Genomic DNA, 14,141 nt, shown 5'->3' on the forward strand with positions numbered 1-14,141 from the left:
ACCTTATGGAAAACTCAATATAGCAAAAAACAGTAAAGTGTATATGTGGCCCTTCACAGTGCTTTTGTAAACATCATAATAAAATAACAAAGGCTCCAATAATGAAAAATAAAAGTCCTTTTCCCATACACTCAGGTCACCTCTTAATTAGTTGTTATTGTGATGAATCCAATGTTGTATAGTCATTAATGCGATTAATCCAGTTTGCAGGTCATTTTATTTGGGGAATCGCAGTCACTTCTTATTAGTGGCTGGCCGTGCCTCTCAAGTGTGCTTCTGCATTTTAGCCCTGCCCCTGGACTTCAATGGGCGGGGCCTGCGTGAGGTCATGTGATTGGGCTGCTCAACCTAAAATGCCCGGGCCTATTTTTTGTCCCAGTCCGGCCCTGCCTGGCAATGTATTCCTCGCGGCTGCCTGAACCGCCGCGGGGCTGTGAGACAGTATATTTTTTGACCAAAACGGATGTCTACAATTAGTAAAATTCCCCAATCACATATTTTTTTATGGGGACGGATTTGTATACAGCACTTCATTAGATTTTTTTTTTTATACAAATTTTATCTCTTTGTAGACTTGAAGTCTTGAACAAAGAAAATGAGTACAGCAAAAAAAGCAAAAACAGATAGTGGAAGACCATTCCAAGAGGCCTGGACAGAGACATATGGAGTGATTGAATGCAGTGGGAAAGCATTGTGTATTATGTGTAATGAAAGTGTTGTGTCTCGCACATCAAGTGTCAAACGTCACTTTGAGACCAACCATAACAGTGTTGCTGAACTTGGTTTAGCTCAAAGAAAAGATTTCCTTGTAGGAAAATTAAAGAAATATCATTCCCAGTCTCTTAGTTTTAGCAATTATCTTTCAAAAACTAATCATCTTATAGTTGCCAGCTTTCAAATTTCACTGTGCATGGCAAAACATGGTAAGCCCCTCTCTGATGGAGATTTTATCAAAAAGGCAATTTTGGCTGGGAGTAATTCACTCGTCCATGATTTCCAAAACAAGGATAAAATTGTGCAGCGCATCTCTGAGATGCCGCTAAGCAGAAATACTGCAAAAGATAGAGTTCTGCGAATGGCTGCTGATGTTAGTCAACAGCTTACTTGCGACTTACAAAAAGCACCCTTCTACTCCATGTGCTTGGATGAAAGTACAGATATTACTAACCATGCAAGACTAGCGCTCATTTTGCGTTATGCTACTGGTGACATCATGAGAGAAGAGCTGGTAAAACTGCTGTCTTTGCCTGGAAGAACACAAGGGATAGATATCCACAATGCTGTGATGGAGGCTTTTTCATCACTAGACATAAGTCCAGAAAAAGTGGTTTCAGTTACTAGCAATGGAGCACCTAGCATGGTGGGGACAACATCAGGATTCATTCATTTCTTTGCTAAGGAAGCAAAACATCCACTGATTCAATTTCACTGCATAATACATCAAGAGGCTCTCTGCGCCAAAGAAAGCAGCAAAAAACTTGACGATGTCCTCAAAGATGTAACAAAAATGGTGAACTTCATCATGGCGCGTGCTCTTAATTTTTGACAATTTCAAGCCCTTCTTGATGAAGTTCAGGCACAATATAACACTTTACTGATGTACAATAATGGGTGACAGGTCAAAAACGCGCAAGACAATCGCGCGCAGACAAAATAGCGCAGACAAATAAGCGCAAAGACAATTGCGCGCAAGACAATTCAGCGCAGCGACAACTCAGCGCAAGACAACTCAGCGCAAGACAATTCAGCGCAGCGACAACTCAGCGCAAGACAATTGAGCGCAAGACAACTCAGCGCAAGACAACTCAGCGCAAGACAACTGAGCGCGCCATTAGAGGCCGCTTGACCATCGGAGGACACGCGCACGTACAGCACGTGAACACGTCATCACGTCAACGTGTGTTATGTATGATTCCCTTGACTCTTTGCGTTTTCAACATAAATCACGTGAATGCATTTTCGTTACCATGGTTACGTTATCTCATGATATATATTCTCAGAACAGCAAAATTCTTATAATAATCTTTATCATTCAATGTTATTATTTGCTGTTCACATCATGTTTACTTGTGTTCAATAATACTTACTTTGCATTTAACTTTGCCCTGGGAGATCTATGTTATCCATTCTATATGTTCACTGTATTATGCTTTCTTCAATAATACAGTTACTCAGAAATAAAAACATTATAACACAACTATTGATTCCAGAATTTATTTTACACTCACAAACTCCAATGACATTATGAACTTATAATGACTAACGTCATTTAACAAATTGTTTATTATTGTCTTTTAACATATTAAAACACTTCATAAAATCAATAACTAGAAAGCTGCAAACAAATTGTGGACAGTTTTGTTTGGGTTTTATTCGGTGGGGAGGGGCAGTGAAGCTTGTCTTTAATCTTTGAAATCTGTTGGGCCTGAAGACAACTCAGCGTGAAGACGACAGAGCATGAAGACACTTGTAAGTTTGAACATGAATAACGATTTAAACAAACAAAGAAAATGACATAATGATCGTCATAAACACTTAAAACATATATTATGTCATATAACGATTATTAAGCTAATTCAGCTTTACAAATTTTTACAATTCATACAACAAACATATCATGCAAGACAAACAGAAATAATGAAACTTAGCATTTGACAGATGGATCAGATGAATAGACACTGCAGGCATCAGACTATGGGCATTTCATTATGACCCCAATGCAAACACCCACTATGCCCATTTACCTTCCATTATTACAGGTCTCACAGTCCACAATTAATGTGTCTGGTAACGGGACAAAAACACCTGGGAAAAAAATTTGGAACTATCCCAAAATCTGCAGCCTGGAACTGGGTAACCTGGCCACCCTGTTACTTTGATTTATTAAACTATTTTTTCCAATATGAGAATGACACAGGAACTAAATTCACCATCCTGTCCATATGAGTTATGTAGCTGTCCTTGTCCCTCTCCCATTCCTATCATCTCTGCTTTAACAGTGTCAGGTCAAGACCACACCAAGACAAAGGCCGCTGAGCGCAGGGCAGAGGCATGTGCCTAACAAAATTAATAATGCATTTTTAAGGTCTCCAAAATAATGAGGGAAGTTGCCTTGCCTCGTGCTGAGTTGCTCGCGCTCAGTTGTCTATGAACCGTTTTGAGCTCAGTTGCTCGCGCTCAGTTGTCTTGCGCTCAGTTGTCTTGCGCTCAGTTGTCTTGCGCTCAGTTGTTTTGCGCTCAGTTGCTCGCGCTCAGTTGTCTTGCGCTCAGTTGTCTTGCGCTCAGTTGTCTTGCGCTCAGTTGTCTTGCGCTCAGTTGTCTTGCGCTCAGTTGCTCGCGCTCAGTTGTCTTGCGCTCAGTTGTCTTGCGCTCAGTTGCTCGCGCTCAGTTGTCTTGCGCTCAGTTGTCTTGCGCTCAGTTGTTTTGAGCTCAGTTGTCTTGCGCTCAGTTGTTTTGAGCTCAGTTGTTTTGCGCTCAGTTGTCTTGCGCTCAGTTGTCTTGCGCACAGTTGTCTCGCTCGTGCACATTTGTGAAAATAATTTGCGCTCAATTGTCTTGCGCTCAATTGTCTTGCGCTCAGTTGTCTTCGCGCTCATTTGTCTTGCGCTCAGTTGTCTCGCGCTCGATTGTCTGCGCGATTTTGTCCGCGCGCGATTGTCTTGCGCGAAATTGTCTTGCGCGCAATTGTCTATGAACCACAATAATGTCCGGTGGCTGAGCAGAGGACGAGTGTTAGAGATTTGTGGCCTGCTTGGAAGAAGTTAGGCTATTTATGAACGAAAAGGGGGAAGACTATCCTCAACTCACCAACATGGCCTGGCTTACCAACCTCATGTTCTTTACAGATTTTACTAACCACTTTAATGTACTAAACAAAAAATTACAAGGCATGGGAAAAACAGCAGAAAGCATGTTTAGTGACATCAAAGCTTTTGAGAGAAAATTGCATGTTTTTGAAAAAGACCTTGAGAGTGGACAGCTAAAATATTTTCCCAACCTAAAAATACATTTGGATAATTCTACAACATTTGTGGACAGTCTTAAAAAAAACACCAGGAAATCCACAAAGCATATTCCACCATTGTAGCCGAAGCAAAGGAGAATTTTAGTAAAAGATTTTCTCAGTTCCGTAAGATGGAGACAACCCTTTCATTTATAACTTCCCCAGAAAAGTCCACATTTGAAGATCTTGATCTTTCCTGCTTACAGTGGTTGGATATTCAAAATTTGGAAATGGAGCTACTGGAATTTCAAGAAAGCTCTATCTGGAAAAGTAAATTCAATGACCTGCGTGCGGCTCTTGAACGTATTGAGTGTGAAAGGGTGACAAATGAAATCACTGCTAGCAGTTCTGAAAATGAAATCCTAAAAGCGTGGAATTCTCTGCCAGACAATTTTAAGTCCATGAAAGCACTTGGGATTGCTCTTCTTACTTTGTTTGGGTCATCCTATGCTTGTGAGCAGCTGTTTTCAGCTTTGAATCATATAAAATCTGATGCTAGAAACAGATTAACGGATGACATGAGTGCTGCATGTGTTGCTCTGAAATTAACGCACTATGAGCCAAGGATTGACAAGTTATCAGCATGCATGCAACAACAAAAATCACATTAATTTTTTTCAGAGCATGCCCAATGCATATGTTTACATGAAGCAGTGTTTTCAGTTTGCAGTTAAGACACTTTCTAAGTTATTTAAATATTATTTAAAGATGTTATTTAAAAAAGGGACTTTACATGGCCCTGTTGTATTCCAATCTGGAATTTCCAATAAAAACGGTTGGTTTAATTGAAAGCTCTTTTGTTTTCTTTACATCATATTATTAGAAATGTAATGATTTAACTATTTTCTAATTTGATTGTAAATTTTACAAAAAAACATGTATAGACTCTTTGGGAATACACACCGAGTCTTGACACAGTTAACAGTTTTAAGAAGTTTATCTTTTTTTTTACTCAGGATACATTTGACATGTTATGTGAATAATACATTTAAAATATATTGTGTAACTGAATCAAATTCTTCCTAAATTCATTAAATTGAATGAAATCATTAAAACATTATAAATTGCCAATAAATTGAAATGAAAACCAAAGGATTGTGAATCAAATTGATTCTCTGACAATACAAAGATTCCAACTTTTAAAAATGATGATACATAGTTCAGGCAACTTTATAAAGAGTTTTTAGATACTAAAATCTTGTTATTAAGGTTTAATTGACGTGCTGGCACTTTGAGGAAATTCTTTGGTTTTGTGCTGCAGTTTGGGCACTCGGGCTCAAAAAGGTTAGCCATCACTGTTCTAGGGGATAAATGATCAAGATAAGGACCCCAAATAGCAAGAATTTCTTTCAACAATGAGGTGACAAATGAGCTCCCTTAACTTTCCATAGTTAGAGTATGCAGTTTATTCCTCCATTCCCAAAAATGGTGAGGATCTGTGAACACCCAGCAATGCAAGATAAATTTATGGCCAACCAGGAGTGCCTTAAGCATAAAGTCTTTAGCCTCTACCCTGTATATGAAAGTCAAATGGCGTATCCAGCAAACAAATCTTAGGACATAGCCTAAAAGGTTGTGATATGACTGTCGATAAAAAAAGCCCCCTATTTTGATACAAAAACCCTAAACAGAAGGGCATTCCAGAAAGAGTGAAAAAAATTGACATTGAGTACCCGTACACTTTACTGTATAATGTATTAGGCAATTTCCCTGCTTTATGCATTTGGGACTGTGTAAAATGTACCCTATAGGGCAGTCTATTTTGTCATTCCTTATCTGCTCCTAAAATCAAACTATTCTGTTAAAACTACCCAATACATCCCAATTAGCCAGGGACACCCCTAATTCTTATTCCCAGCAATTCTAAGTTCCCGTCCCCGCGGATAACCGTGGGAAACATTCCCGTGTCATTCATTGTCTCTCCCAACCTCAGTCCTTCACCAGCATTCTTCATTGCAATGCTTGAGGGTCAATGGTGGTTCCCATTCATACTCTAATTCTTCCCTCTCTCCTTAAAGAATGACATACAGATGGTTTCCTGCATTTATCCGTCGGGACGAGAACTGTGATGAAGAATTTTGTCACTATCATTCTCTAGGGATAAGTAAATTCCCAGGTGTATTGTATTGTATTGCTTTTATTCTCTGTGTAGAACTATTTGGTTAAATGGACTACAAATGTTTAGATTAGCTTAAATTAAATTGTAGCTATATACCTGTAATTAGTGGTATCCATGGACAGCTATATCCTGTAGACACATCCTCCTATCCATCTTGCTGAAGCTAGCTTGACCTCTGAAGGGATGTGATTCTGGTTGAGCTCATACTAGTTCAATAAATGCTTTTTTTCTATAAGTTTTTGAGCTCTGGGAGAGCAGACCCAGCTCAGCTATGTCTGCTATTTGTGTGGCAGGATTATGATGTCAGAAAACAAACACTACAGGTATTCAACTGTTTTTTGCTACTTTTGTATTGGCAAATGCAGTAAGGGCATTTTAAAATGCTATTATGGTGGTAGACTTGAATGTGAGAACATGAACACTACTTGACTTGTTTTTCCCTTTGTTTTACGTTGGTTGGTCCTATGTGTGGTTTTCCTTGATTCCTTAAAGATCTTCTGGAGAAATCACGTGCTATTCGTCAAGCTAAAGAGGAGCGCACCTTCCATATCTTCTATTATCTTCTATCTGGTGCAGGGGAGCACTTAAAGAGTAAGTGCTTCAGTGCATGTAATGCAGTATAAATTGTTATAAACCACATCCATTATGTATTTACTGGAGATGTTTTATGCAAAAAGGTAACGTGGCTTATGTATTTAGTGCGTCAGTTGAAACAAATTATCCAAAGCTCCTGGGTATTGTACACATGGGACTCTTCACACTATTTGATTATACACTTCTCCCTCCGGATTCACGGGGGATAAGGGCAGAGCCAGACCGCAAATGGTGAAATACCGCAAATATCTTCTGGTCCGGTTCTGACACCCCCCCCCGCCTTCCCTCCCGCTTTCCCCCCGGCATCCCAGCCTTACCTGGTGGTCTAGCGGGCTTTTGGGGCAGGAGCGATCTTCCTAAGCTCCTGCCCCGTGCAGATCGCCAATAGGAAATGGCTGCTGTGAGTTCCCGTAGTCTCTCGAGACTACGACGGGAACTCTCCACAGCCATTTCCTATTGGCGATCTACATGGGGCAGGAGTGTAAGAAGATTGCTCCTGCCCCGAAAGCTCGCTAGACCACCAGGTAAGGCCAGGACGCCGGGGGAAAGGCTAAACTATGGGGTTTTTTTTTCTTTCTTTTTTCCCCCTCCCAAAAAAATTGCGAATATGTGAAATCGCTATTGCTGAAACTGCGAATGGGGACGGGGAAGTGTAGTATTGTGTTTATGGTACATAAGTCACCCAATTCTTACCATCTGAATTAGGTACAGAAACACTGAAGCAATAGTCGAGACTTTTTGAGCTTTTTTTATAATTTGGCTGTGAAATTATTTGTTTAAACTGCCCTAAAGATGCTGGTTTAGTTTTTCTCCAAGGACAAGCAGGAATAATATTCTTACGTGTGAGTGACATCCACGGAACCTAGTATGGGCACTACCAAGTGCACTGTCACTGTAAATTTTAGGCAGTGCCCATACTGTATACGTTCAAGTGCCTTCCCACCCATTGGCTCACAGGACCATCAGGTTTTTTTTTCTGCGGAGCTAAAGAGCTATGTCTTCTGTTTTCTCCAACATGTCAAACTTTTCTATTTTTGTGCCTTACCGTTCTTTTCCCCCCAGCTTTTATTTATAATATAAAAGGAATTATAAAAAAGAAAAGAGCAACCCTTGCAACAAAACGGAGGTACCAAATCAACATTTTGCAGAATACATTAATATACATAGAATAACACTGTCATCCCACAGCCACTGATATTCGGTTAGGAGACAAGAAGAAAGTAAAATTAAAAAAAACATTCCCCTTCCTTCTCAGCTCTCCCTGTAGTCAAAAGCCCATTGCTATTACACCACATAAAAAGGCAAAAAGTAATAGATTAATCTATGAGGGCTTGAGCACCAAACTAGGTATGAATCCCAAGTTTTATGGAAAGGTACAAATTGTTCATGTTTAAAAGCAGACAATTTAGATATTAAGCAAATGTCCTATTTAACATACACCACATCCATTGATGGCGGGGTAGGCTATTCTCACCATTTAGCTACTAAGAGCTTTGCTACCACAAACATATGGTCAGCAAACCAATGTGTTGGCTTGGGAGTTCCAGGAGGCCTTGGATGTAAAAGGCAATAGTTTACTTGCAGTGAATATGGTAGGCCTATAATGTTTCTCAGATAATCTAGCAATAATGTCCAAAAAACTTGTATCCTTGAGCAGTTCTACCAAATGTGGAAAAAGCACAGTTACTTACCGTAACAGGTGTTATCCAGGACAAGCAGGCATATATTCTCACATGTGGGTGACGTCATCTACGGAGCCCCGACGCGGACAGCTTTTCAAGCAAACTTGATTGAAGATTCAAGTTTGCTGTGCTGCACCACGCATGTGTGCCTTCCTGCTCCACTAGAGGGCGCATCCCCTTCTCGTGGTCTCCAGTTCATATAACCAGCAAAGAAGCCAACCTCGGGGAGACGGGTGGGTTGTGAGAATATATGCCTGCTGTCCCTGGATAACACCTGTTACGGTAAGTAACTGTGCTTTATCCCAGGACAAGTAGGCATGATATTCTCACATGTGGGTGACCTCCAAGCTAACAAAAAAGGGACGGAGGGAAGTTGGCAATTCAAGAAAATAGATTACACCAAACCGGCCGTCGCTTCTGGACAGAGTGTCCAGACAGTAGTGGGAGGTGAAAGTATGAGCCGAAGACCAAGTGGCAGCCTTGCAAATCTCCTCGATAGGCGTTGACCTTAGGAAAGCTACAGAGGCTGCCATCGCTCGGACCTTATGCCCCGTGACTCGACCATGCAGCGCGAGACCAGCCTGAGCGTAGCAAAAAGAAATACAAGCAGCTAACCAATTGGACAAGGTGTGCTTGGAAACAGGGTGTCCCAACCGATTAGGGTCAAAGGACAAAAATAACTGAGGAACCGTCCGATGAGACTGAGTGCGTTGAAGATAAAAAGCCAACGCTCTCTTACAGTCAAGAGTGTGAAGCGCCACCTCACCAGGATGAGAGTGGGGCTTGGGAAAAAACACCGGCAAAACAAAGGACTGATTGAGATGAAAATCAGACACCACCTTAGGCAAGAACTTAGGATGAGTGTGGAGAACCACCTTGTCATGATGGAACACAGTAAAAGGTGGGTCCGACACCAAGGCCTGCAGCTCACTAACACGTCGAGCAGAAGTGAGCGCAAGGAGGAAGATCACCTTCCAAGTGAGAAACTTGAGATGAGACTTATCCATGGGCTCAAATGGAGGTTTCATAAGTTGAGCCAAAACCACATTAAGATCCCAAACCACAGGAGGAGACTTGAGAGGAGGATGGACGTTCAAGAGACCCCTCATGAACCGAGAAACCAAAGGATGAAGGGATAGGGACTTTCCTTCAAGGTGCCGATGGAAAGCAGCAATCGCACTAAGATGCACCCGAATAGAAGTTGTCTTCAGACCGGAATGAGATAAATGAGGTAAATACTCCAGAATCGAAGACACAGGAACCGACACAGGATCCAGATGATGAGAGGAACACCAAGATGAGAATCTGGTCCACTTCTGAGAGTAGCAGAGTCTAGTCGAGACTTTACGAGAAGCCTCCAACACCTCCCAGACTGACTGAGATAAAGGAGGAGAAGTCAGGGGGAAAGAAACCAAGCAGTCAGATGTAGAGACTGAAGATTGGTATGCAAGAGTGAACCCTGACTCTGAGATAGCAGAGAGGGAAAAACAGGCAGAAGCAGAGGTTCCCTGATGCTGAGTTGAAGAAGCAGGGAGAACCACGGCTGGCGAGGCCAACGAGGAGCAATCAGGATCAGAGTGGCCCGCACAGACTTGAGATGGACTAGCGTCCGCAGAATCAGAGGAAAAGGCGGAAACGCGTAGAGGAACCTCCCCTCCCAATTGAGGAGGAAGGCGTCGGCCTCGAGACGATCCGGGGAGTACATCCGTGAACAAAAGTGAGGCAGTTTGTGATTGACGGGAGAGGCGAACAGATCTATCTGAGGAGTCCCCCCACCGGTCGAACACCTGTCGCAAGACCCGAGAATGAAGTGACCACTCGTGTGGCTGGAGGAGGCGGCTGAGACTCTAATAACCCTTCTGATATAACTTTAATTAATACAAAACTTGAAAAAATCCATCACTGGTTAAACAATAACCGACTTGCATTAAACATCAATAAATCCAATGTACTGCTCTTTCCTTGGAAAGATAACCCTAAACTTATCCTACCAATCTCTATTAATGGACTTCCTTTACAAGTTGTACAAAAAACCAAAATACTCGGAGTAATTCTGGATCATAAACTCTCTTTCCATGACCATATTAGTAGCGTTAAGTTTTCATTTTTTAGACTGAGACAAATACGCTCTATTTCTCAATTATTCAGTACCGACTCTTTGAAAATTCTCATTCATTCTCTAGTTATTTCAAAGCTAGATTATTGTAATGCTTTCTTCAAGGGTATAGCACAAAAAGAAATCAAACGTCTACAGATTATACAAAACACAGCCATTAGGCTTATTTCAAAAGCTAACAAATTTGACCATATAACTCCTCTTCTTAAGGAAGCCCATTGGCTCCCAGTGGCCCACAGAATAATATACAAACTCTGCTTACTTACATTTAAATCTCTTCTATTCAAAACTCCGGCTTTTATTCATAAACTATTAATCCCTTATTCCCCCAATAGAACTTTAAGATCAGACCAACAGCATCTACTAACAATCCCCTCGCTAAAAATAATAAATACGCGCCGTCAGTATATCTTTTCAGTCACAGCTCCTCAAACCTGGAATTCTCTCCCCACTTATCTACGAGAAGAAATCAATTTAGATAAATTCAAAAATAAACTGAAAACCTTCTTATTTAACGACGCTTTTATAAATTAACTCTATTGAATTCCTTTAATAATATTCAACAAGTTCTGGAACCATATGTTTCTTTTCCTCACAAAATTTATTCAATCATTCTTTTCCCATCCATATGTGTTTTCCATTTTTTGTTCCCCACTCTGCTTAAATATATTGTAATTTCTTCCCCTACCTATCCCTTCGTTTCCAGTTTGTGTAGTTATTGTCTGTGTCTTGTTAGTCTTTAACTATTTTAAAACTTCTTTTAGTTTGTAAACTTAATTCATATGTAAATCGCTTTGAATGTAGACAAAGCGATTAATCAAATAAATATTAAACTTGAAACTTGAAACTTGAACTTGTCCGCCAGACAGTTCCGCTCCCCCTGAATGTAGACCGCTCGAAGGAAGATGTTTTGGGAAATCGCCCACTCCCAGAGACGAAGAGCCTCCAGACACAGGGACCAGGACCCCGTCCCTCCTTGTTTGTTTACATAATGCATCGCGACCTGATTGTCCGTACGGATTAGAACCATCTGGTCGTGAAGCAGGTGCCGGAAGGCCACAGCGGCCAGATAAATGGCTTGAAGTTCCAACACGTTGATGTGACAGCGACGGTCCTCCGCTGACCACATCCCCTGAGTGTGCAGCCTGTCCAGATGAGCCCCCCCCAAGCGTACTCCAAAGAGTCCGTGGTCAGGACCTTGTGGTGCGGAGGGGCGAGAAAGAGCAAACCCCTGGAAAGATTGGAAGAGTTGGCCCACCAACGGAGCGATTGCCTCAAAGAAGGAGTTACCGTCACAGGACCGGATATCGGGTCCCGGTCCTGCCGCCACTGAGAAGCCAACGTCCACTGAGGGATCCGCAGATGCAGCCGAGCGAACGGTGTGACATGGACGGTAAAAGCCATATGGCCCAGCAGAGCCATCATACATTTCGCCGAGACCGAGTCCCGCCGCGAAACCTGCAGACTCAGACTGACCAGCGCCTCCAATCGAGGGGGGGGGGAGGAAGGAAGGCAGGCATAGAGTCGAACCGTGTCCAGCACGGCCCCGTTGAACTGCAAGGATTGAGAGGGGACAGCTGGGATTTTGGAAAGTTTATCTCGAACCCCAAATTCTGAAGGAAGATAATAGTCTGTCGGGTCACTGAGATAACACCCTCCCTTGACGGTGCTTTGATCAACCAGTCGTCCAGGTAGGGAAATACCTGAAGACCCTGGGACCGCAAGGCCGCTGCGACCACGACGAGACACTTCGTGAAGACTCGAGGGGACGAGGCCAGGCCAAAGGGAAGGACCCGATACTGTAGATGGAAGTCTCCCACCTGGAAGCGCAGAAACCGGCGATAAGCAGGATGCACCGGAACATGCGTGTAGGCCTCCTTCAGATCGAGGGAGCAGAGCCAATCGCCCTCGTCCAGCAAGGGATAAAGAATCGGAAGGGAAAGCATCCGAAACTTTTCCCGCACCAGGAATTTGTTGATGCGTCTCAAGTCCAGAATCGGGTGCAGGTCCCCCGTCTTTTTTGGTACCAAGAAGTAACGGGAGTAAAACCCCCGCCCCCGTTGACCAGGGGGGACCACTTCCACCGCCCGCAAGCGAAGAAGATCTCGAGCCTCCGAGAGAAGGAGGGACAACTGCGCCCGATTGGGAGGACACGCACTCGGGGGGGCTGTCGGGAGGAAGCTCCCGAAAGTTGAGCGAGTAACCTGAGGATATCACTCCCAGGACCCATGCGTCCGACGTGATGGCAGCCCAACAGGGGTAAAAGGCTCTGAGATGGCCCCCGATGGGAAGAAGGCCCGGCATCTGTGCGGAGGGGGCCCGGCCCCTTCCGCTCACCCTGTCAAAAAGACGGGGACGGCTTGGCAGCTGCAGCCGGTTGGGACTTTGGCAAGGCCCTAAGGTGTGCCTGCTGACGGCGAGGCGGAGGCCAGGAAAAAGCCAGCGTTGACTTCTATGGATAGCGGCGCGGAGGAGCCCGGAAGGGTCTCGACGTGGATGGCTTCGGCTTCGGCCTGACCAGCGCAGCAAACGACTTCTCGTGTTCTGAAAGGCGTTTCGTAGCCGCCTCAATGGTGTCATCGAACAACTCTTTGCCCATACAGGGGAGGTTCGCCAATCGATCTTGGAGATTCGGGTCCATGTCGACCAAGCGCAGCCAAGCGAGCTGCCGCATGGCCACGGCAAAAGCGGAGACCATGGACGACAGCTCAAAGCCCATATGCCGCATGGAAGAGATGGAGCCGTAGGTTGGAAAAATCCTCGAGGAGCAGGCCAAACGCCCCACGGCGGGAGGCCGGCAAGTCCGCCTGGAATGCCGCCAACAGTCCAATCAGATGTTTAAGATAAGACGTGAAGGTGAAGGCATAGTTGAGCACCCTAGAGGACATCATAGAGTTTTGGTAAAGCCTGCGGCCGAACTTATCCAGGGTCCTTCCCTCGCGACCCGGAGGGACCGCATCCGAGACCCGGGAGGGGTGAGCTTTCTTCAAGGATGATTCCACCAACAACAGTTGTGGGTGCTCAAACCCTGGGCAAGGAACATTACGGTATTTTGACTCCATCTTAGAGGGCACAGCCGTCACCATATAGGGAGTCTCCAGGTTTCTAATAAAGGTCTGCCAGAGCACAGGGTTCAACGGCAACCTGAGGGATTCTCTAGGTGGAGACGGCATATCCAGCTCCGCGAGATACTCCTTGGAGTACCGAGAGTCCGATTGGACGTCGAGGTCAAGCACCTGGCCCATGTTCTGGACGAACCTCGTAAAGGACGGCCGGGACGAACCCCAAGCCTCGAGCAGCGACCCCGAGTGAGACCGCCTCGGCGCCGAAAAGGAAGGGGAAGCCTCCCTAGAGTAACGAGGCTCCCGGTCCGTAACTCGCTCAGAGCCCCCGGAGGCACACAAGGAACGCTCCGGGGTCGAGGACCTCCGTTGCCTCGAGGAGCCCCTCGGAGACGACCCCGGGGTATGCGGCACCGACCGATGACGGGTCGGAGACCGATCCCCGAACTCCCTCGGCGAAAACCTCGGACCGGAGCCCCGGACCGAGGGGGAGTAAGTAAGATCCGAGGGTTAGTCAGAGACAACTCTGAAACCCTCAGCGGTCCTCCAGCACGCGAAGTCGGGG

The 14,141-nt window shown here is 44.3% G+C and overlaps 1 protein-coding gene across 2 annotated transcripts in view; it reads left to right on the top strand.

The window, feature by feature from the left end:
• MYH9 (myosin heavy chain 9) overlaps positions 1–14,141 on the top strand; it is an 807,001-nt gene that overhangs the window by 216,422 nt on the left and 576,438 nt on the right. For both annotated transcript variants that reach the window (XM_033935132.1, XM_033935133.1), the window contains exon 8: positions 6,615–6,713. In XM_033935132.1, the coding sequence (XP_033791023.1) occupies positions 6,615–6,713 (99 nt within the window). The remainder of the gene's footprint in view (positions 1–6,614; positions 6,714–14,141) is intronic.

This window comes from Geotrypetes seraphini, chromosome 2, assembly GCF_902459505.1.
Source record: "Geotrypetes seraphini chromosome 2, aGeoSer1.1, whole genome shotgun sequence".
Taxonomy (NCBI): Eukaryota; Metazoa; Chordata; class Amphibia; order Gymnophiona; family Dermophiidae; genus Geotrypetes; species Geotrypetes seraphini.